This window comes from Trichoderma gamsii (assembly GCF_001481775.2).
Source record: "Trichoderma gamsii strain T6085 chromosome Unknown Scaffold_47.2, whole genome shotgun sequence".
NCBI lineage: Eukaryota > Fungi > Ascomycota > Sordariomycetes > Hypocreales > Hypocreaceae > Trichoderma > Trichoderma gamsii.
In genome coordinates this window covers 181,687-201,013 of record NW_020171384.1, presented here as the reverse complement: position 1 = coordinate 201,013, position 19,327 = coordinate 181,687, and the positions used below count along the sequence as shown (strand labels likewise).

The following is a 19,327-nucleotide window of genomic DNA, read 5'->3' as shown; positions in this document are numbered from 1 at the left end:
ACTTCATCTTCATCTTCTCTACATACTTGTTCAAATCCTGGGTAAAAGGGCAACGACCTACCACCTTCACTAGGAATCTAGGCATCTTTGCGCCATTCCACAGACAGCAGCACGCAGCTTGTTTACTCCTACTGCAGCTACTAGCCAGGATCTCGTTCTAGAAGCGACAGGCGGGACTACCGTAGACCTGCAACATGTATAAATGATCCACCATCGTGCTTCGTCCGCATCATCCAGCACTCGCTCTTCTACTATCTCCCACTACACGCAGCGATTATTTGACAAACGCGAGCAATAATCTCCTTTGCCATGTCGCCATGACCTGCTCTGCAGCTCCACAACGAGTACTCGACACCCAATGGCAGCCCGACAGAGTCAGACCCCGGATGTCGAGATCTTAGTTCACGTTACGGCGCCAAGCAGGACAGCAGACGATGCCGCATACAGGCAACTCGCACAGTCGTATCTCTCTTTTCAGCCCCATCGCCATATAACCGTCTCAACAGCTCCCTCTCTGGAGCCTCAGCTTGAAAGAGGACAACATGCCACACAAGATGGAGCTCCTACGACTACAGGCTTCGCAGCAGTGCCTTCGGGGCAGCCATGGGTCCCGGAATCTCAAGATCTAAGCTTTCGGAGCGTCTACGATAACCGCTATTCACCCCCGTTGCAAGAGAAGGGCAATCCGGCAGACACATCCTTGCCGGGAGGTAACGACGAGGGGTTTCTCTCCACTCAGCTCGCAACTCAGCACACATCTTCATGGCAGGCTCCCCCAAGCCAGATCAGTGATTCTTACCCCTTGCCAGACGCTGAGATACGCCACACCACGCCGACAAGAGTTCTAGAGCACTATCTGAGAAGCCTGCCTTCGTCCTCGCGGCCGAGGCATTCGTCAGCGGATCGCTCAGACTCGTCAGTTGATGTTTATGAAGTGAATATCCCGTCGTCTATTCCGATTCCTCCTGACATGGACGAAGCTGCGAGTCAATCGCTTGGATACAAAGACGCTGCCAAGACCGTTCTCATCACACCTCGAGTACCTGGCGCTCTGACGCGGATGCAAGATGAACCATCAGCAACTGTAGTTGACGAGACTATATATATTTCAAGCAGCGCAATCGACACAGCTTCAGAGGCAACCAATTCATTCAGAGCTGAATCTGCACCACCTCTGTCAAAACGCCACAAGGGACTCACAGATGAAGAAGCCGTGGCCTCGAATCTCCATCGGAGTGTGAGCGACATCGGACCAACAGGGAAGAAACAACCAACAGCGTCTTCATCAATTGTAGTCACAGATCCAGACGACTTGGAGATCAGGCCACCATCTCCACCTACTGGAATCGTGCATCTCGAACCCTCAGATTTGGTCTCCGACAAGCTAGACAAACTGGCGCGAGATCTATCATCACGATACCGCCCTAAAGAGAACCGTCCAACTGATCCCTTTGAGCGAGGCTATTGGTTCGTCGATTGTGCCACTTGGTCTCAAGACACTTACAGCGAAGCCTGGACCTTTCTGGCCAATTACCTTCGCAGTGGTCTGGCTGGCTGGGGCGTATGGTGTCGCCGAGACGAATCGCACGGCTGGATCCGTCTCTACTGCTGGGCGCACGTTGCCAAGCATGCGTATCTGCTGCTGTATCTTGCGAGCGGCAGGCATTTGAAAGCAACTGGTGCAAAATGGATGGATGGCGATGGGGAAGTTGCTATAGAAGTGCCTCCCGCGGAGAAACAGTAAGAGTGTAGTTCTGCTACTCGTTAAGCAAACTGGCTGAAACTGCTATAATATAATATCCTTTCAAAGGTTGGGACCTGCAATCGCAGCTATTGGCTGATAGAAAGCATTGGCATGTTTCACGAGATTGGCGTTGGGGAGCTCTCATATTTACTGCACTTGCTACCTAGGCATCGTTTCAAGGGAAAGTGGTGTTTAACGTAATACAATAATAGATGTATCGTTACGCAGCATTAGTCCGCAGCAAAAGGCACAGCACTAAAGATCAAGTAGAAAGTATCAAAGGAAACCAACCGACGTTTTATTTTCTACGCTTTCGTCCTTCCATTGTCCTTCCCATTTCCTATCACCAGCCCAAAACCAAGAGACAGATACGCAATAAAAAATACAAGACAAGTGACATGGCCCAAAAGAGGAAAAGAAAAGTAGCTCCTCTACTCGCTTATAACATACAATATCGTCAGCATCCACTACCAGACACCTATCTTACTCCTTGCCTGCGGCAAGCTTCTCCTTCCAGTACTTGGCGCCTTTCTCTCGTAGCTCCTTCAGCTGCGCTCCTGATGACTCGCCAAGGTCAGCAGCCTTTTTCAGGTAAGGGGCCTTCTCTTCGTTATTCAAAGTCTTCCAGCGTTCGCTGAGACTGCGCATGGCATCTTTAGGCGAGCCATCGTTCTCACTGAAGTGCTCCTTGATGAAAAATGTGAAGCCGGATCCAGTGCGCTGAGGAATGCGCTCGTCGTGAATGAGGTAGACCTTGGACTTGTCTGTTTTGCGAGCCAGGCGACGACGGGCGAGGTTGGCAGCGTGGATTGCCTCGGGAGGGTAAGACTCAATCCACTTCTTCTTCGCCTCTTGATTGGCAATCCTGTTAGATTGTCCGACCGCTGCCATGCGCTGAAAAACACGAGAAAAGTAAGTCTCATAACCAATCGAATCAAGGGAGGGTTCAATTCAGCCTACCTCTTTCTCAGACTCGGGCAGATTCTTGAAGCTAGTAGCAAGGGCCCTGACCTTGTCCACGAGATTACCTTCTCCAGCACGGATGTTGTCAATCATAAACACGCTCCATGCCGTCTCCGGAAGCAAAGTCGGTCCCTTCAGCAGCGCCATCTGTCGCAGCCTCCTAACCTCGAGCCTGTCCTTCTGCTCGTCTGTCAACACCTTCTTCTTGACAGCCTTCTTTGGCTTCTTGACCGCGACCTTCTTCTTGACAGCCTTCTTCTTGACCGGCTTCTTAGCCTTGGGCTTTGCTGTCTTTTTGGTGGCCGGCTTCTTGGTGGAGCTCTTTGTTGACTTGGACTTGGTCGCCTTCGTTGCAGCCGCGCGCAGGGGCGCTGAGGTGCTGATTAGCCGCAAAGAGGGCGCGGCAGGACGCAGAACGAGTGCGCGAGCTGCAAGGACGACGGATTGGCGCAATGGAGCTGCTGCGCCGGTGCTGGTGAGCACGCGACGAGTGGCCGCGAGAGCAGCCGATGACAGCATCTTGAAAGGATCGGACGGAGCTTCGACAGAACAAAAAAGGCGATAAGCACCGGATGTGGAAAGAAGATGGAAACTGCAATTGCAGGGCAGGTCGTTCGAGGCGCTAATAGTAGGAGAGAAGGAAAAATCAATCAAATCTTGATCTTCGACTGTTTTTTGTTCCCTCCCTATAATTGGATTGGTGTTGTTGGAATGACGAGGGTTAACGAACGGGAGGGGCAGCTTAAGAAACGGCTGTTGCTGGCACTAAAATCGAGAAGCTGCAACCAGCTGTTGTGCTTGGGACTAGCTCCGGTAGCTGCTTCCATGCTGCAGCTTCGGCGATCAGAAGGCCGAGGTCCTGCACGTGACTCATTGCTTTGAATGTGGGGTTGAGATTTTGCTTACAACGTTTTGTTACACATCTGCATTGCTATGTGAATCATTAAATGTATTTATATAGCACCTAATGATAAGTTATCAAATGCGAGTACTTTACTGCAGATGTGCTTTTAGAATAAAGTAATAAATGTTTGTAGACAAAATATCTTCTCTTTTTGAAGTTCTGAGGAGACGCCTCATGACTATTTTCCCCTTCTTCCTACGCCTTTCTCTTATCCATCCGTCCGTCCGTCCGTCCAGTATCCGACCTTCTCTCTTTTTTAACCCAACGGCTCATTATGTGATATTACAAGACAAAGAAATAGGCCACAAGTACACAAATAAATGATAAACGCCAGTTTACTTCTCTGGCCCCCTACCTATGCAGAAACGCCGAGAGAATGTAAAGGGTATATAATTTACAAGGGCTTGCCGCCAATGAAGTTGGACCAAGCCCGGACTTCCGAGGGAATACCTTCAGGGCGAGGGAGTTTCTCGCTCATGCATTGAGCAAAGAGGATAGCGGTCTATTAAAACAGTTAGAACAGGCGCTATCAGCTTTTAGACAGGGGTTATAAAGTTAAGCTTACCTGAGGCTCCATGAACAGGGGCACGCCAAAGTCGACGGCATTTCGGCGCATGACATAGTCAACATCTGAGGTGGTCTTGCCACGAGCGAGAGCCAAGTTGAAAACTCCGCGAATGTCGTACTTCTGGAAGACTTCACGAAGGGCACGCTTGTCATCTGTGGGGAACTCAATGACTTCGACATCGACCTTGTGTTTTGAGCTGGTCTCGATGAAGTTCTTGACGTCGTTGCCGGCGGCATACAGCTTGTACCCAAGGGGAGCAAGATAGTCGACGACCTGAGTTAACCAAGTCTTGCTAACCTCACCACCGAACAGCAGACCCTCACCTGGCTCAGGCATGCGGAAGTTCATCATTGACTGAAGCGAAGTCCAGTAAGCCTCAACGAGATCCTTTCCGAAGCAGGCCATTTCACCAGTAGAAGACATCTCAACGCCCAAGAAGGGGTCTGCACCAGCGAGACGAGTCCAAGAAAATTGGGGCACCTTGGTAGCAACGTAATCACGCTTGACAGTCATGAGATCAGTGGCCTCAGGGACGTTCTTGCCAACAAGAGCCTTGGCGGCGACATCGATGAAGTTGGTTCCAAGCACCTTGCTGACAAAGGGGAACGATCGAGAAGCGCGGAGATTGCACTCGATAACCTTAAGCAGGGACTCGCCACCCTCAGGGTTCTCAGCCTTGATGATTTGCATGTTGAAGGGACCAGTGATCTTCCATGCCTTGGCAACCTTCTGGGCAATCTCCTTGAGGCGCTCCATGGTGCTGGAATCGAGGTTGACGGGTGGGAGAACAAGGGTGGCGTCACCAGAGTGAACACCAGCCTGCTCAACGTGCTCACTAACGGCATGGAGAATCAAGTTACCCTGAGAGGCCACGCCATCAACATCAATCTCTTCGGCACCCTCGATGAACTTGGTGATAACAACGGGGTGGTCAGGTGAAACATTGGCTGCGGCTTCAAGCTTGTCCTTGAGGTCTTCTTGGCTGCGGATAACGGTCATGGCAGCTCCAGACAGGACGTAACTGGGACGAACCAGAACGGGGTATCCCACTTGATCAGCGAAGTCCTCAGCCTCCTTAACGGAGGTGAGCTCCTTCCAAGCGGGCTGATCAACGCCAATGCTGTCGAGGATCTCAGAGAATTTTTGACGATCCTCAGCCTTGTCAATGTCCTTGGGGTCAGTTCCGAGAACGTTGGCGCCGCCAGTTTCCTGAAGGCGGAGAGCAATGTTCTGCGGCAGTTGGCCACCAACAGAGACAACGACGCCGGAAGAGTTCTCCAGCTCGTAGATATCCATGACACGCTCATAGCTCAGTTCCTCGAAATAGAGCCTGTCAGCCTCGTCATAATCAGTGCTCATGGTCTCAGGGTTGTAGTTAATCATCACGGTCTTCTCGCCCATCTGTCTGAGAGCCTGAGTGGCGCTGACAGCACACCAGTCAAATTCAACGGAGCTACCGATACGGTAGACACCGCTACCAAGGATAATCTTTCCCTTGTCGTCGAAGGTAACATCGTGAGATGAACCGTTGTAAGTAGTGTACAGATAGTTGGTATCAGCAGGGAATTCGGCAGCGAGGGTATCAATCTTCTTCACCCATGGACGGATGTCAAAGCTGAGACGGCGGGCTCGGACCTCATCTTCAGTGCTTTTAACGGCATTTGCGATTTGTCGATCAGAGAATCCCAGCTTCTTTGCCTTGATGATTTGATCCTTCTGCAGGGCTTCAAGGCCACCAGCAGCTTCCATTTCGCGAGTGCAGTCGACAAGGTTCTGAAGCTTGTACAAGAACCACTTGTCAATCTTGGTCAACTCATGAACCCTCTCAACAGAGTAGTTTTCGTGAAGCATAGCTTGTCCAACAGCGAGCCATCGGCGATCGGTAGGGTTCTGGAGTTCAAAGTCCAAGTCGTCAAACTTGTCACCCTGGAAGCCAACAAACTTGGGGTCAACCTGACGAATAGCCTTTTGGAAAGATTCCTCAAAGGTTCGGCCGATAGCCATAACTTCACCAACCGACTTCATAGCACTTCCGATATCACGCTTCACGTGCTGGAACTTGGACAGATCCCATCGAGGGATCTTGGTGACGATGTAGTCCAGTGAAGGCTCGAAGTTGGCCGTGGTAGTCTTGGTGACAGCGTTAGGAAGCTCGGGAAGGCTGTGTCCCAACCCAATCTTGGCAGCGGTATAAGCGAGAGGGTATCCGGTAGCCTTCGAAGCAAGCGCAGAAGATCGCGAAAGACGAGCGTTGACTTCGATAACTCGGTAGTCGAGACCATCAGGCTGTAGGGCATACTGAACGTTGCACTCTCCCACAACACCCAAGTGACGGACAATCTTGATGGCAGCAGTTCGAAGCATGTGATACTCTTCATCGCTGAGAGTTTGACTAGGTGCAACGACAATAGAGTCACCGGTGTGGATTCCAAGGGGGTCGAAGTTCTCCATGTTGCACACAGTGATACAGTTGTTGTTGGCATCTCGGACGACTTCATATTCGACTTCCTTCCAGCCTTTGAGCGACTTCTCGACCAAAATCTGAGGGGAAAGAGTGAGGGATCGAGCGGCCATATTGCGGAGCTCTTCCTCGTTGTTGGCGAAACCTGAGCCAAGACCACCGAGTGCATAAGCAGCGCGAACAATGATGGGGTATCCAATCTTGTCGGCAGCGTCGAGGGCCTCGTCTACAGTACCAACGGCAATAGACTTGGCGATAGGAATGTTGATCTCCTCGAGTGCCTTGGCGAAGAGGTCTCGGTCCTCACTGAGCTCCAGAGTCCTTACGCTAGTTCCCAAAACCTTGACGCCGTACTTCTCAAACAGGCCCTGTCGCTGCATCTGAACACCCAGATTCAGTGCAGTCTGGCCACCGAAGGAGAGAAGGATGCCATCGGGCTTCTCCTTTTCGATAACATAGCTGACATACTCGGGCGTCACGGGCAGATAATAGACTTCGTCGGCAAGAGTGTGATTGGTTTGAATTGTAGCAATGTTAGGGTTAATGAGGACAGAGGCGACACCAGCCTCCTTGAGAGCTTTCAAGGCTTGCGCTCCTGTGAGGCAATGTGTTAGTCGGCACGCACTACCAAGTCTGCGGACATTTGCTTCATATGTCACTTGGACGAATACGACTCATAAAAAAGCCCGCATATATGCAAAATTTAAGAGTAGCCGAAGGAAGAGGTCTTACCGGAGTAATCGAATTCACCAGCCTGTCCAATGGCTAGACCACCACTGCCAATGACGAGAACCTTCTTGACATCGACATTTTGCTTTGGCTTGATAACCCCGCTATCAAGGTAGGCCTTGGGATTGGGGGCAGACTGAGCAGTTGCTGAATATTGGCGAACTGAAATTGTGCCCAGTCGCTTAGGGATATTTGACTGAAGCGAGGCTCTGGCCTGAGTCCTGAGAGCTGCTGTGGTGAAAAGGCGGGTTGGGAGAGTTCGAGGGAGGCGGGTGCTGTTTCGGAGCAGAACCGGAGCTCGAGCAGCAGCTAGCGCCGCGGAAGAGAATGTCGCAGGCATTGTGGTTAGAGGCTCAATGCTGCAGTTGCACCGTCCTTTGATATTGTTTGTTTTATTTCACAGGTGGAAGAAGCAGTAATCGATTTTTGGGGGAGCTGTTTCAAGCTGACAAGGCCCTCCACAGGTGGTCTGTATGAAGCTTGTTAGATGGCATCATGAGGGGTGAGTCACGGTAACACAAACCAGAAAGATAGTCCTGTAGAAACAATAAACGTTAGCGTTTCTATTAAAGATAGATTGAAACGAGCAACGGTTTGGTTAAGCAGACAAGTGACGATTGATTTCACTGGCCACGTGCAGTCATGTTAAAGAAGAAAAACAAGCCACATACCTGAGAAGTGAATTCCGACGAGCGGCCGTTCATAAAGGCGGATTAGGAAACGGCACGTCAAAGATGAAAAAGCGAGGCGCAAGGCACTCTAAAGTATTGAGACAAGATTAATTGAGCTGAATGCGTGATGCACAAGGTGCAATTGGACTGGTGATTCTTCTGACTGGTGAAGAGGAGAAGAGAGGAAAGGGAAAGAGGGAGAAAAAACTTACAGATGGTGGGGTTTAAAGGGTTGCGCAGTCTTTCCAGAATCGGCAGCAAAAAAGAGCAGCGGTCGCCGATTCTGGAGGCACGGACGAGTCACCGATTAGATAAGGATCGATGCTATTTCTCTTATTTTGGGTGAGAGATAAACCACCAGATCCAATTCAAGATTGACGCGCCCCATTCGAATATTGATCAAGAGAAAAATTTCCGCACTAGGAGGGGGTGAAATGACGTTGTGGGGATGCCCCAGGAGAGATTGTCAAGCCCAATCAGCGAATTGGCTTTTGGCTTGTCAGTCACTCTAGTAATGATTATTACTGGCAGGTTGGACGGCATGGCATGGCACCTATCAAGATGAGCTAAAATAGAAGAAGCTAAACTAGCACGGCTCCAATACTATTCGTTGGCTGCACGAGCCAGCCTCAAGCCAGTTGGGAAGTCTTGTAGCCCTAGGCCGCACATCTCAGTAGGCCAATTGAGAGATATCTCGATTAGCTGGATGTGGAGGATTCAACCAGCACAATCCCTTCTCTACAGTATACCGCACTCAGACTTGCAGCCCAGATCCTGGCTCACTAGCCCACAGTAGAGTCGGAATCTGGCGTCCCATCGAATGCATCCTGGCTCTATGGTACTGAAGTGGTGACGGCACGGACCATCGCCCTGCCGCCGCCCCCATGCTCGATTGTTTGCCCTTTGGCGCTTTTCCCTCTAGCTCCGGTATCGCAATTGGATCTTGGATGGCCAGAGTCTCTAACTTAGAGATGACTCGGGTACGGAGCCAAATAAGCTCTGTTGAATCTCAATATCCTGAGGAGTAATTTCGGATTCTCGTCAAGTGAACTCCCTATCTGGATGTACCCCCACAGCACGACTAGTTGGAAAACAACGCTGTCCTATCCATTTCTTAGGAACCAAAGAAGCCCCAACTTGAGGGGCCAGATACCGTGAGGAATCCTGTAGGCAATATTGCTTCTAGTAGCTGCTCTTCTACTAGCCTCAAGGCTGCTGATACGATAAGAGCTTACACTATAGGTAAGTGAAGCAGAGTGCATAGTAAGAATACCCAGCTGTAGAACAGATTCTGTGTCTTTAAAGCTGCTGTCTCATTAGGACTGGCTAAGGTGGGCTTTAATGCAAAAGAAAGGTTCACTGCTAGATAGCTTGGGATAGACAGTAAGTGGCGCTGTAAGTTTTACACCTTTGCTTTACAGTGCGGCTAGGTTCTGATATGAATAGATGCGAATAGATGCACAGATATACAATTGGGTATAAACAGCTACTATAAAAAGTGTCAAGCCTCAATCGTGTAGATAGACGTAGATTGGTGCTCTAACTATTCAATTGTATATGTATATACATTTCGCGACATATACAACTCGACTTATAACTCTCTTGTCCTAGAATCTCTTTTAGTGTCAGCGACGACTCTGACACGTACTAGCTTCGCGTGATACATGTCTTAATCATATTACAAGAGGTACATATGTATACCTGATGCGAGATAGTGGCTGACAGAGCATTCGGCCCCTGGGCTATCCATAAGTTTTCTATGCTTTGTTGGCGTATTTCGATAATGTACCTAGTCCACCGAATACCGTCGCCTTATTCTAATCTTGTGTTCGGCTTCTGACATGGGTACCTATGTATGGATGCTTCAACTGCCTTTATCCTAATTACAGGTACGGGACTGAAACCAGAGCCATGCATATCTGTTGGTCCTCAGCAGCAAAGGAGAGATGAGGTAATATAATTTTGATATTTTTTTCTGAGTTATTACCGCATCAGCTTACAACTATTAACTGACGCAGAATCGGCTAAAAGAACAATTATTATACTGTGCTTTTGTCTGCATCTTTAGTAAGGCGCAGCCAAAGCTCGTCTCTCCTGATATTTTGGGGGTACCTCGACTATGTCGACAATATGGAAAGAAAAAAGAGAAAAGTTTTTGCAGATTTGGCTCATAGGAAAGTGCGATTGAGAGCGCTTGCTTGCAATATTAAATCCTGTCTGTTGAGTTGATGAGATGTGAGAATTGGGAATCCGAGGCCTTTCGTCAGAGGCTGTATCTCATCCAAAGTTAAAATGACGTGTGTTGAGTAAACAACGAAACGGGGAGAGGGCTCAGATTTGAGTATGGTTGATAGAAGATTTGAGGGGCCACGAAATATCTGGCCAGGGCTCATTCTCTCAGCTGGCACCGGTTTAATTGGCCTTGCTATTCTTTGATGCGGCTTCGAACTTGGCAATCTCCTTCACTACAGCTTTCTCGACACGAGCCTGAAGCTCTCGTCGGTACCCCAGCTTGAAGAGCATCTCTAGCCAGACAAACATGGGCGCCAGGAAGATGGCTTGGACGAGGTTGTCCATCAGAGCAGGGGCCCGACCCTCAAAAGCTCCATGGCCAATGAACTGCGCGATCCAGCAAACGATGTGAACTCCCAGAGCGACCTGGAAGGTCAAGTTGGGATCACGAAGGTGCCATGAGTTGACGAATGCTGTGCTACCGAGACAGAAAGCAGCCAGAACAAAGCCCGCTACCGGCTCTAACAGCAGATACAGCGCTGCGTAGAGGAAAGCTCCGATGGTGCCCAGATTGAGATCCAGATATGGGACGGTTGCCCAGCTGGGCGTGTGAACGATTGTACCCGTATACGTGGCCTGTTGCACAGAGTAAAAAAGGGGCGTAAGGATACTGCTTTAGGTGACATCGTCGAGTTGACAGGGGGTTGATGGACATACCAACGCAAATCCTGATACGAGCAGCAGAGGCACGCAGATCATATGAATGGCCACATTGACGCTGTTATGATGGTATGCGCCATACTGAGAGCGAAATTCATTTGTCAGTAGGCAAACGAAATAATCATGAGATGATCGAACATGTGCTCACAAACGTCAAGTGCTTTTCCAAGTCCAGCGACATTCTTTCGGGGTTGGCTGAGGGTACGGAGGCAGCGAAAGAAGTGCTCAACAAAATGTGATAGAAAGGTACCGCTGCGTCCGAAGAATTGGCGCGACCGGCTGGCACGTGAGACGAGATGATCGGACGCAGTCGAACAACTCAGAGAGACCGCAAGCAGCAAAACGCAGGACGCGACTCGGAGAGCAGAGAAGCTGGCGCAGGGTAGAGCAGAGTGGCTTGTCGAGGGTGAAGCATCGAATGAGTTTTGTCCGGCATGAGGCAAGAAGAGGATGTTGAAGCGAAATGGCCCAAGTCAGGAGGTTCGAGGCGCTGAGAGCTCTGCGTCCCCCACTGAAGGCTGCTGTGGATGGCTCAGAATGGTGGGGATTTGGGAGCCTCGGACCATCTCAGCGCGCCTTGTGCTCAGCCTCCCTCCACTGTAACAGCCATAAGCCGCCGTTGACAGGCAAAACGCATGCATAACCGAGCGTCTGGTAAGCCGGAACTGCAAGGGATCGAGAGGAAAAGGAGACGGCAGTGAGCATCGAGCTCCAGAGGTCCAGCAAGGTAGGTGAGCAGCTCCAACAGCGGACTCCGCCAGGTACCCGTGCTGCTGCCGACACTACTAGCGTACAGAGGTACCTTGGAAGGCTGAAGATGCGCATGAGGCAGCATTAGCAGTGTTTTTAGACAAGATGAATCGCCGCTAGGTCGGATATCGAGGTGGTCATTACAACTGCGGCTGATGATTGATTACACGTATGATATATAGACACTACGAGTTATATTAAGCTTGAAAAGCAATTCATCGCGGGTGGTACGACAGATGCTATAGAGGTGTGCCTGTCAAACAGCACACTCTGCCTCTCCTGGCTTCCTTCGCCCTCCTTATGCATGCTCTTTGCCTTTGTACATGCAAAAAGCTGCACGAAGGGCAAAAAGGCATGTGATAGACGCTTCTAATGCGGAGTAATGAGACTCTTACCCCAACCGTTCCATACAGCGCCGTGCATCTTCTGCTCGTCCAATGCTGCGGCGAGCACCAAAAAGCTTGTACCCAATAAGCTCAAATCTGGCGATTGGCTGCTGCGCTGGCCCCTACGGCGGTCTGGGCATAGCGCACAGACCATATGAGCTTTAGCGCCGGCTGCGCAATCCCCAAAGATTTCAAGTCGCCAAACCATCGCAGCCTCGTCGCGCTCCAGCATCCTCCCCATCTCCACCAACTTCACCAGCCGAGGAGCCAGCAACGCACACTCGAAAGCGCAGAGTTTCAGCTGTGCGTGCTGCGTCTGCTTCAAAGGCTTTGTCTCCTCCTCTTTCTCGTCTCCGCCTCGTCGCCCTCGTCGCCGCCCCCGCCGGGCTTCTCCTCGATTTCCCCTTCTTTCCACCGATTTCGATTCGCCTTCCATTACGTTGCCTGGTCGATCGTCAATTGGATATCATCCAGCGCTCGTGCGCTTCTAGGACTCGAACCATTTGGTAAACGGGACTTCGATACGCCTTCATATGGGAAATTGAAGGGGCTTCTCTGGAAGGCTCACCCATCGCTTTTCTCCCAGCTCGCAAACGCCGTCATTCTGTCAACCATTGACGTTTTCATCACGCATCTCTGTCAGACCGCCCATCATGTTTTTCCTATACAACATGGAGCGGAGGGTCACCCTGCATCCGTCCTACTTTGGCCGTAATATGCACGACCTTGTGACCAGCAAGCTGCTGAAAGACGTCGAAGGTACCTGCGCCGGCAGCTACTACATCATCTCTATCATGGACACCTTCGACATTTCCGAAGGCCGGATCTTACCGAGCAATGGTCTCGCAGAGTTTACTGTTGGATATCGCGCGGTCGTATGGCGGCCATTCAAAGGAGAGACGGTAAGGCGAAACCTGCGCCCTTTGAGGCAAGCAGTTGTCTAACCCTGATCAGGTTGATGCCGTTGTCTACTCCATCAATCCACAGGGTTTCTTCGCCCAAGCTGGTCCCCTCAGGCTGTTTGTGTCTGCTCATGTGCGTCTTCCCCCAGGTTATGCCATGTAGTTGGTAGAATCGCGCTGATTCACAGTATCACAGCTGATACCCAGCGACATCAAATGGGACCCCAACGCGACACCTCCACAGTTTACTAACAACGAAGACACCGTCATCGAGCCGGGTACACATGTGCGTGTCAAGATTATCGGTACCCGAACAGAAGTCGGCGAAATGTGGGCTATCGGAAGCATCAAAGAGGATTATCTTGGGTATGATGGACAGCTGTTGGATGACGCATGAATATGTCCTTACTGACACCTAATGACAGATGCCTTCAAGATTAATGGATTATAGACATCCATTCATCTCGATACGCTCCCCAAGCTTGAGCACAGCGGATGCTTTCCCGCTCCTATGATCTCTGAGCAAAATCACTAAAGATTAGCTCGCGGCAGGGTCAATGGTCATAGGAAATTAGGCGACTCGTGCACGTGGAATACCGGTACGACACCCTTTTCTTGATATACAAGCGCAAAGAGGGTCCGACGCGCGTGTTCAACGATGCCCTTTTCTTTGCGATAGAGCCACAGACGCAAAACCCTACTTCTCGCAGACTAGATTACAAGACTAGACTGAACTATAACCAAAGGCTATACTTTTTTTTTCTGGCGCAATAAAATGGCAAAAAAATTCACTTGGAAGCAAATTGACTTTAATATGTACATACCAATGCAATCTAATAGATCAATGCATAAGACTTGTTTCAACTGTTCTGGTTCTTACGTATGTGCATGAAAGCGACGTCTACAACCGCTGACAAGTAGGCTTATCATCATGAGACGCTAACAAAAATCAGCAGCTCTCGAAATAACTTGCCTATTCAGTATAAATCAACACCACTGAAAGGTAAGCAGTTAGCTTCACTGTACAGAGTACCTATTACGGAATATCCTCCACCAGCCTCTTGTTTGGGTCGGAAAGAGTCCGCGTGTAGTATCTTGCGAGTTCCCCACGCGCCCTCCGCCTTGTACTCCCCCGCACTGGCTGCTTCATTTTGGGTCACGTCAGCAGAGACCTCACTGTGTAGATATCATCTTCTTCCGAAACTATTTCCCGAATCATCCTATTATTTGAAACGTCATCTTATCATATACAAACCCTTGAGTCATTCGCTGTGGGAGAGAGAAAAGTTGCGCTCTACCTACTCTGACGAATAGGTGGGTACTGTAGTTGATCCCCTTGATGCACATATAGTCCCAGCCTTCAAATTCTCATTTATATATGCTAATCTCTCATTCTCTGCTCTTTTTGGAGCTGCGGTAGGCATGAACTCTTTCTTCCTAAGAACTGCCACTTCCCGTTTATTACTCCGGCAGAAACCTGTTCTGCAGTATAATCCGTTCAAAATGTCTTACATCGCTGCGGGAGCCACGCCTGGCGGCGCAAAAGCTACTGTGAAAGACGGCAACAGGCTCAAGGCTTTGTTTGATGCAAACAAACCCGCCTTTGGGGGCTGGCAGATGATTCCTGGAGCGGCACCGGCTAGGATACTGGCGCAATCGGGCGTGGACTGGGTGCTGGTGGACTGTGAACATGGCAGCTTGGACGGTATGTTATACTGGGACAAACTATGATATTGCATGATAATTTGATGAAAAATGAACTAATGCTTCGGATGTTTGACAGATCATGCTATGCATGAGTCAGTTCCAGCTATTGCGGCGCTGGGAGTATCTCCCATTGTGAGAATTCCGGGAATGGAGCCATGGATGGTCAAGCGTAGGCCACATCTTTCATCTCAAAATATGTCAACGAAGCTGACGTGACAACATTCAGGTGCGTTGGACAGTGGTGCACATGGTGTAAGTATTCCGTATAAGATTCTTCAACTACCGAATTCACCCTTTACAAAGGCGACTTATATGCTGATACAGCCCCCTTATCCTAGATTCTTGTCCCGCTATTGCGTACCGTCAAAGAAGCCGAGGATCTCGTCCAAGCCGCCAAATTCCCACCTGCGGGAAAGCGAGGCTTTGGATCTCCTTATTCTGCTAAACAATTCGGCCCCACCATCTCTTCTCTAGACTATCTTAATGGAGCCAATGAAAATGTCTTGACCATGGTTCAAATTGAGACCAAAGAAGCCCTTGAGGCCGTGGACGAAATTGCTGCTGTCAAGGGAGTTGACGTCCTCTTCGTTGGCCCATTTGATCTCGGTAAGATGTATCCCAAAGGTTTATTACAACGAGCTTCGGCTGTTAACCACAAACGGCAAATTATAGGCATAAATATCGGGCATCGTGTCAGCGAGGCCGGCATTCCCCAAGAGCTCAATGATGCCATCTCAAAGGTCCAGGTCGCCGCTAAGAAAGCTGGAAAGAAAAGTGGCATCTATACCTTCAGCGGTGCCCATGCCAAGCAGTGTCAGCAGCAAGGCTTTGATATGGTCCACGTCGTCACGGATTACATGGGCCTCGAGGATGTAGTCAAGCAGTATCTGACCGCTGCCAAAAACTGAAACGGGCATGTGTGTTGATGATGTTCCTCCATTGACGTGGGCATATAGATTAGAAGGGTAAATTAGATGCCTTCAGCTTGATCCATCTTTGCCTCTACTTGCTCTGTCGTGAAGCGGTGCATTAATTTGATGGCCTTTCCGGTCTTATTAACATCCTCTTCGGCAGCACCTGCTTTGCTAACATGTATCTGTTTAACCCGCATCAGCATAAGGCCGGATTTCTACCGGAAAATACCGGCCAAGAAATGAGCCACATACAACAGGAATATCGAAATCGTACAGATTCTTCCAATGCTTGAATTCTGGCTTTGCCAAGTTCACTTCTGTGTAGTCAAATGGCCGCTTATCCCAGACATCAGAGAGGACCCCTTTAGCTTGCGTGCACAAGCCGCAGTCATCTCGTGAAAATAAAGTAATTCTGCAGGCGTGCAGAAGACGCCTGGTGACAAACATTATTTTCTTCTTCTCCCCAGCTACCAAGCACTATTTGTAGATTTGGCCTCGCTTTTTGTAGCTCGAGATCTCTCTCACATTGGATTTCAAACTATCATCCGATGATGGCTACGGTCTAACTGCATACCCGATAAGCAGGAGCTTTTGAGATCTTGAACCCCGCATCGAATTAGGAAAGCGGTGAGAGAGCAAGAGCAGCTCCGTCATCTTTACAGTTCTAGAAGATCCCATCAGCTACCCACTTCTCCGAACAGCTAAAGCTTTCAATTGCTTCAACAGTTCTTTTATTCTAGGCTGCTCGATTTTCGCCTCTCTTCTCCATCCTAATACCAGCCATTGCATTATATAGTCTACTTCGCCATGGCACAAAAGTGTGTCCGCCAGGGCTGCGGCAAAGAATATACTGACCCAGAAGAGGAGTGTCATTACCACCCTGGTCCACCTGTCTTTCACGAGGGGCAGAAAGGTACGAGAGCTTCTTCTATGTGTTATCGATGAGCATAGTCATTTTTCATACTTTTCGCCCACATAAGACTGTATAATAAACCAATAATCTTATAGGATGGAAGTGCTGCAAGCCGCGAGTATTGACTTTTGACGAATTCATGGAGATTCCTCCTTGTACGACGGGCACACATTCAACCACTGAGAAGCCCCCTCCCGTCGAAGAGAAGCCCCAGATCGACGAAGCCGCCTTGGCAAAGAAGATTGAAGAGGCCAGTGTATCCGCGCCGACTCGATTGCCAATCCAACCAGCACAGCACATTCCCACACCTCCCCCGCCGCCCCCAGAGTCCGAGGATGACGATCCGAGCTTGGACATTCCTGACGGAGCTGAGTGTCGTCGAAAGGGCTGCAGCATCAAATATAAGAAGGGGTCTGCAAGAGAAGGAGAAGAATGCGTGCACCACCCTGGAGTACCCATTTTCCACGAGGGCAGCAAGGGATATTCATGCTGCAAGAGGAGGGTGCTAGAGTTTGACCAATTCATGAAGATTGAGGGTTGTAAAACAAAGGACAAGCATCTATTTGTTGGCAGCGGGGAGAAGGATGCGCCCGAGTCAAGCAGCGAGGAGATTCTGACCACAGTTAGGTGAGTCTCGTATACGCCTTTTGAAAACGCATCAATCAATGCACGACGAGACACCTCGGCTTCTAACAATCTCTTAGGCACGACTTCTACCAGACCCCTACACAGGTCATTGCGTCATACTTCTTGAAGAAGATCAAGAAGGAGATAGCCAAGGTCGAATTCAAGGGAAAAGAACTCGATTTGGATCTTACGACAAGCGACCCCACTCCCAAGCGATATACGGCAACCGTGCCGCTATTTGGCGAAATCGACACAGAAAAATCGTCGTTCAAGATTCTCGGCACGAAGCTGGAGCTTATCCTTGTCAAGGCTGATGGAGCTTCTTGGCCGGTTCTGCGAAGCGATGAGCAGCTGACGGGTGAGATTCTTCAGATAGGCCGGGCTGGCAAAGTATAGGTAAAAGATTGAATTGCCGTCATACAAAGAAAATATCAATAAATTGAAGAGCGTTTGAAATACAGAGATGAAGTGTAGAGACGAGCTTTCCGATATATGCATGTGGTAACGCTAATTAGGCTCAGTTGTAGAATCTTAAATTCGGATACATGCTATTGCAGAGCAGATGATTATATCATTTTGAAATGTCGTCACTTCAGTATGGTAGTCGCATATTCAGTACCTAGGTGTCTATAGGTAAGACTGCGCGTATAAGGCTGTAGAATTAGTCAGAGTAGGACAAAATATGGAAATATTTTAGGATATTACTGTGTGCTAAGATATTCGTAGTCATTCTGGCGGCCTTTCTAGACACCAATGATGCGCTGGAGTGGTTGATGTAATACAGCGGCGATGGAATCCCAGAATTCAAGGCGGTCCTATCTCTCTGCAAACTATGCAAGGAATTAGGGCGTATATGCATATAAAGGGCCCCGTCCCGACTTGAGTCTACATGCCGATTAAAACAAAGTTCACAACACTAAACAACCAGAGCAGCGACACCAAGATATGCAATTCATTCACGCCATTTTCTTCATCATACTGCTTGGTTTCCGGGCCCATGCTACGTCCGCAGTCAGCAGAACACTGACTCTCTGGGCCTGGGGAGACTGCACCGGCAATGCTGCCTTCTGCCACAACATAGTCCCAGGCGCTTGCTGCCACGGCGAACATCTGATAGCCGGGTTTACTTGCGAGGATTGCGTCAAGGAAGACATCGTTGCCGGCCGCGAAGAGGAAGACGGGATGTGCGGAGCAGACTTCGTCACCGTAAGAGGCTGGGTTTGCGCCAGGTCCCAGAAAAGGCTGTACGGCAGCAGCTGGCACTATGATTCGCAGAAGGACGCCATTACGGCGAAACCACCGGCTTGCACTCGAAGCGTGCGTGCGGACGTTATGAAGATTGGGGGAAAATGGTTTTACTTGACGGACGATATGCCTGAGGATGATGTGAAGGCGCTTTGGGATATATGGGGCCGGTATTCTTTGGTAGAGATACCCGAGATTCTGTTGAAGTATGAGGGAGAAGAGCCACAGGGACGTGGCGTGGTCGCTGAGCTTTAGCAAGATTGTGACACGCTGTGCGAGTGTACGTTGGCAATTCCACTCTGTTTCTCGAGTCATGAAGGGAGTTGTACGATATTATATGGCACATACATACGAGACCTACCGCTCAGCCTCTGCGAACAAATTATGCTATTGGTCTTATATGTCTACCGAATCCGGGCCACCCGTTGAGCCTTGTATTGAATTACAGCACAGGCATTGATGATGCGTGCTTCTGATAGCGGGTGCTCTTTCGATCATCGATAAGGAACCCTGTCACTGGATGTCACCAAATTCAGGTACGTAAACCGGCCAGCGCCCCGCTGCATCTCACAGGCTCCCGCCATTGGGTCTTCGGCGCAAAGCACTGCCGATAAAGGCTTTATCTCGTGGTGGAGGATAGACATGGGATGGGGGAATGGCCGCGGCTGAGAACCGTTTTTGGGGGGAACTGATAACGGATTTTTCCACAAGCTTCTCATTCGCTGATGTCATTCGTCTGTCGCCTGAGTTTCCGCCACGAGCAGCCATGTGGCGCATCCGGCGCCTTGGTTCCCACGCGATTATTGTCTTATCGCTTGGCATGTGTAAGTCGCAGCTTGTGATATAAAGGATTTGGTAGCGCCAACTGAGCGTCCAAGCTACCGTGAGCTG

General features: G+C 49.7%; 8 protein-coding genes across 8 annotated transcripts; 4 read left to right on the top strand and 4 right to left on the bottom strand.

Annotated features, from left to right (window-relative positions):
• Positions 1–358: 358 nt before the first annotated feature.
• Positions 359–1,744, top strand: TGAM01_v209534 (hypothetical protein; the record flags this gene model as incomplete). Its single annotated transcript, XM_018807853.2, has 1 exon — positions 359–1,744. The coding sequence occupies one exon, from the start codon at positions 359–361 to the stop codon at positions 1,742–1,744; it is 1,386 nt and encodes a 461-aa protein (XP_018658891.2).
• A 483-nt stretch (positions 1,745–2,227) lies between these two features.
• On the bottom strand, positions 2,228–3,226 carry TGAM01_v209533 (hypothetical protein; the record flags this gene model as incomplete). The annotated part of the gene is made up of 2 exons (XM_018807854.1): positions 2,228–2,638; positions 2,705–3,226. 2 exons carry the CDS (start codon positions 3,224–3,226, stop codon positions 2,228–2,230), a joined length of 933 nt encoding a protein of 310 aa, XP_018658892.1.
• A 779-nt stretch (positions 3,227–4,005) lies between these two features.
• Positions 4,006–7,709, bottom strand: TGAM01_v209532 (carbamoyl-phosphate synthase arginine-specific large chain; the record flags this gene model as incomplete). Its single annotated transcript, XM_018807855.1, has 3 exons — positions 4,006–4,113; positions 4,177–7,235; positions 7,373–7,709. 3 exons carry the CDS (start codon positions 7,707–7,709, stop codon positions 4,006–4,008), a joined length of 3,504 nt encoding a protein of 1,167 aa, XP_018658893.1.
• Positions 7,710–10,452: 2,743 nt separating this feature from the next.
• On the bottom strand, positions 10,453–12,564 carry TGAM01_v209531 (hypothetical protein; the record flags this gene model as incomplete). The annotated part of the gene is made up of 4 exons (XM_024550577.1): positions 10,453–10,908; positions 10,990–11,073; positions 11,141–11,310; positions 12,138–12,564. The coding sequence occupies 4 exons, from the start codon at positions 12,562–12,564 to the stop codon at positions 10,453–10,455; spliced, it is 1,137 nt and encodes a 378-aa protein (XP_024404689.1).
• Positions 12,565–12,781: 217 nt separating this feature from the next.
• Positions 12,782–13,471, top strand: TGAM01_v209530 (DNA-directed RNA polymerase II subunit RPB7; the record flags this gene model as incomplete). Its single annotated transcript, XM_018807857.1, has 4 exons — positions 12,782–13,030; positions 13,083–13,163; positions 13,227–13,396; positions 13,456–13,471. The coding sequence occupies 4 exons, from the start codon at positions 12,782–12,784 to the stop codon at positions 13,469–13,471; spliced, it is 516 nt and encodes a 171-aa protein (XP_018658895.1).
• Positions 13,472–14,452: 981 nt separating this feature from the next.
• Positions 14,453–15,645, top strand: TGAM01_v209529 (2,4-dihydroxyhept-2-ene-1,7-dioic acid aldolase; the record flags this gene model as incomplete). Its single annotated transcript, XM_024550576.1, has 4 exons — positions 14,453–14,735; positions 14,814–14,906; positions 14,964–14,989; positions 15,076–15,645. 4 exons carry the CDS (start codon positions 14,453–14,455, stop codon positions 15,643–15,645), a joined length of 972 nt encoding a protein of 323 aa, XP_024404688.1.
• Positions 15,646–15,707: 62 nt separating this feature from the next.
• Positions 15,708–16,098, bottom strand: TGAM01_v209528 (hypothetical protein; the record flags this gene model as incomplete). The annotated part of the gene is made up of 2 exons (XM_018807859.1): positions 15,708–15,833; positions 15,904–16,098. The coding sequence occupies 2 exons, from the start codon at positions 16,096–16,098 to the stop codon at positions 15,708–15,710; spliced, it is 321 nt and encodes a 106-aa protein (XP_018658897.1).
• Positions 16,099–16,458: 360 nt separating this feature from the next.
• On the top strand, positions 16,459–18,691 carry TGAM01_v209527 (hypothetical protein; the record flags this gene model as incomplete). Its single annotated transcript, XM_024550575.1, has 4 exons — positions 16,459–16,564; positions 16,660–17,191; positions 17,269–17,549; positions 18,099–18,691. The coding sequence occupies 4 exons, from the start codon at positions 16,459–16,461 to the stop codon at positions 18,689–18,691; spliced, it is 1,512 nt and encodes a 503-aa protein (XP_024404687.1).
• Between the last annotated feature and the right edge of the window lie 636 nt (positions 18,692–19,327).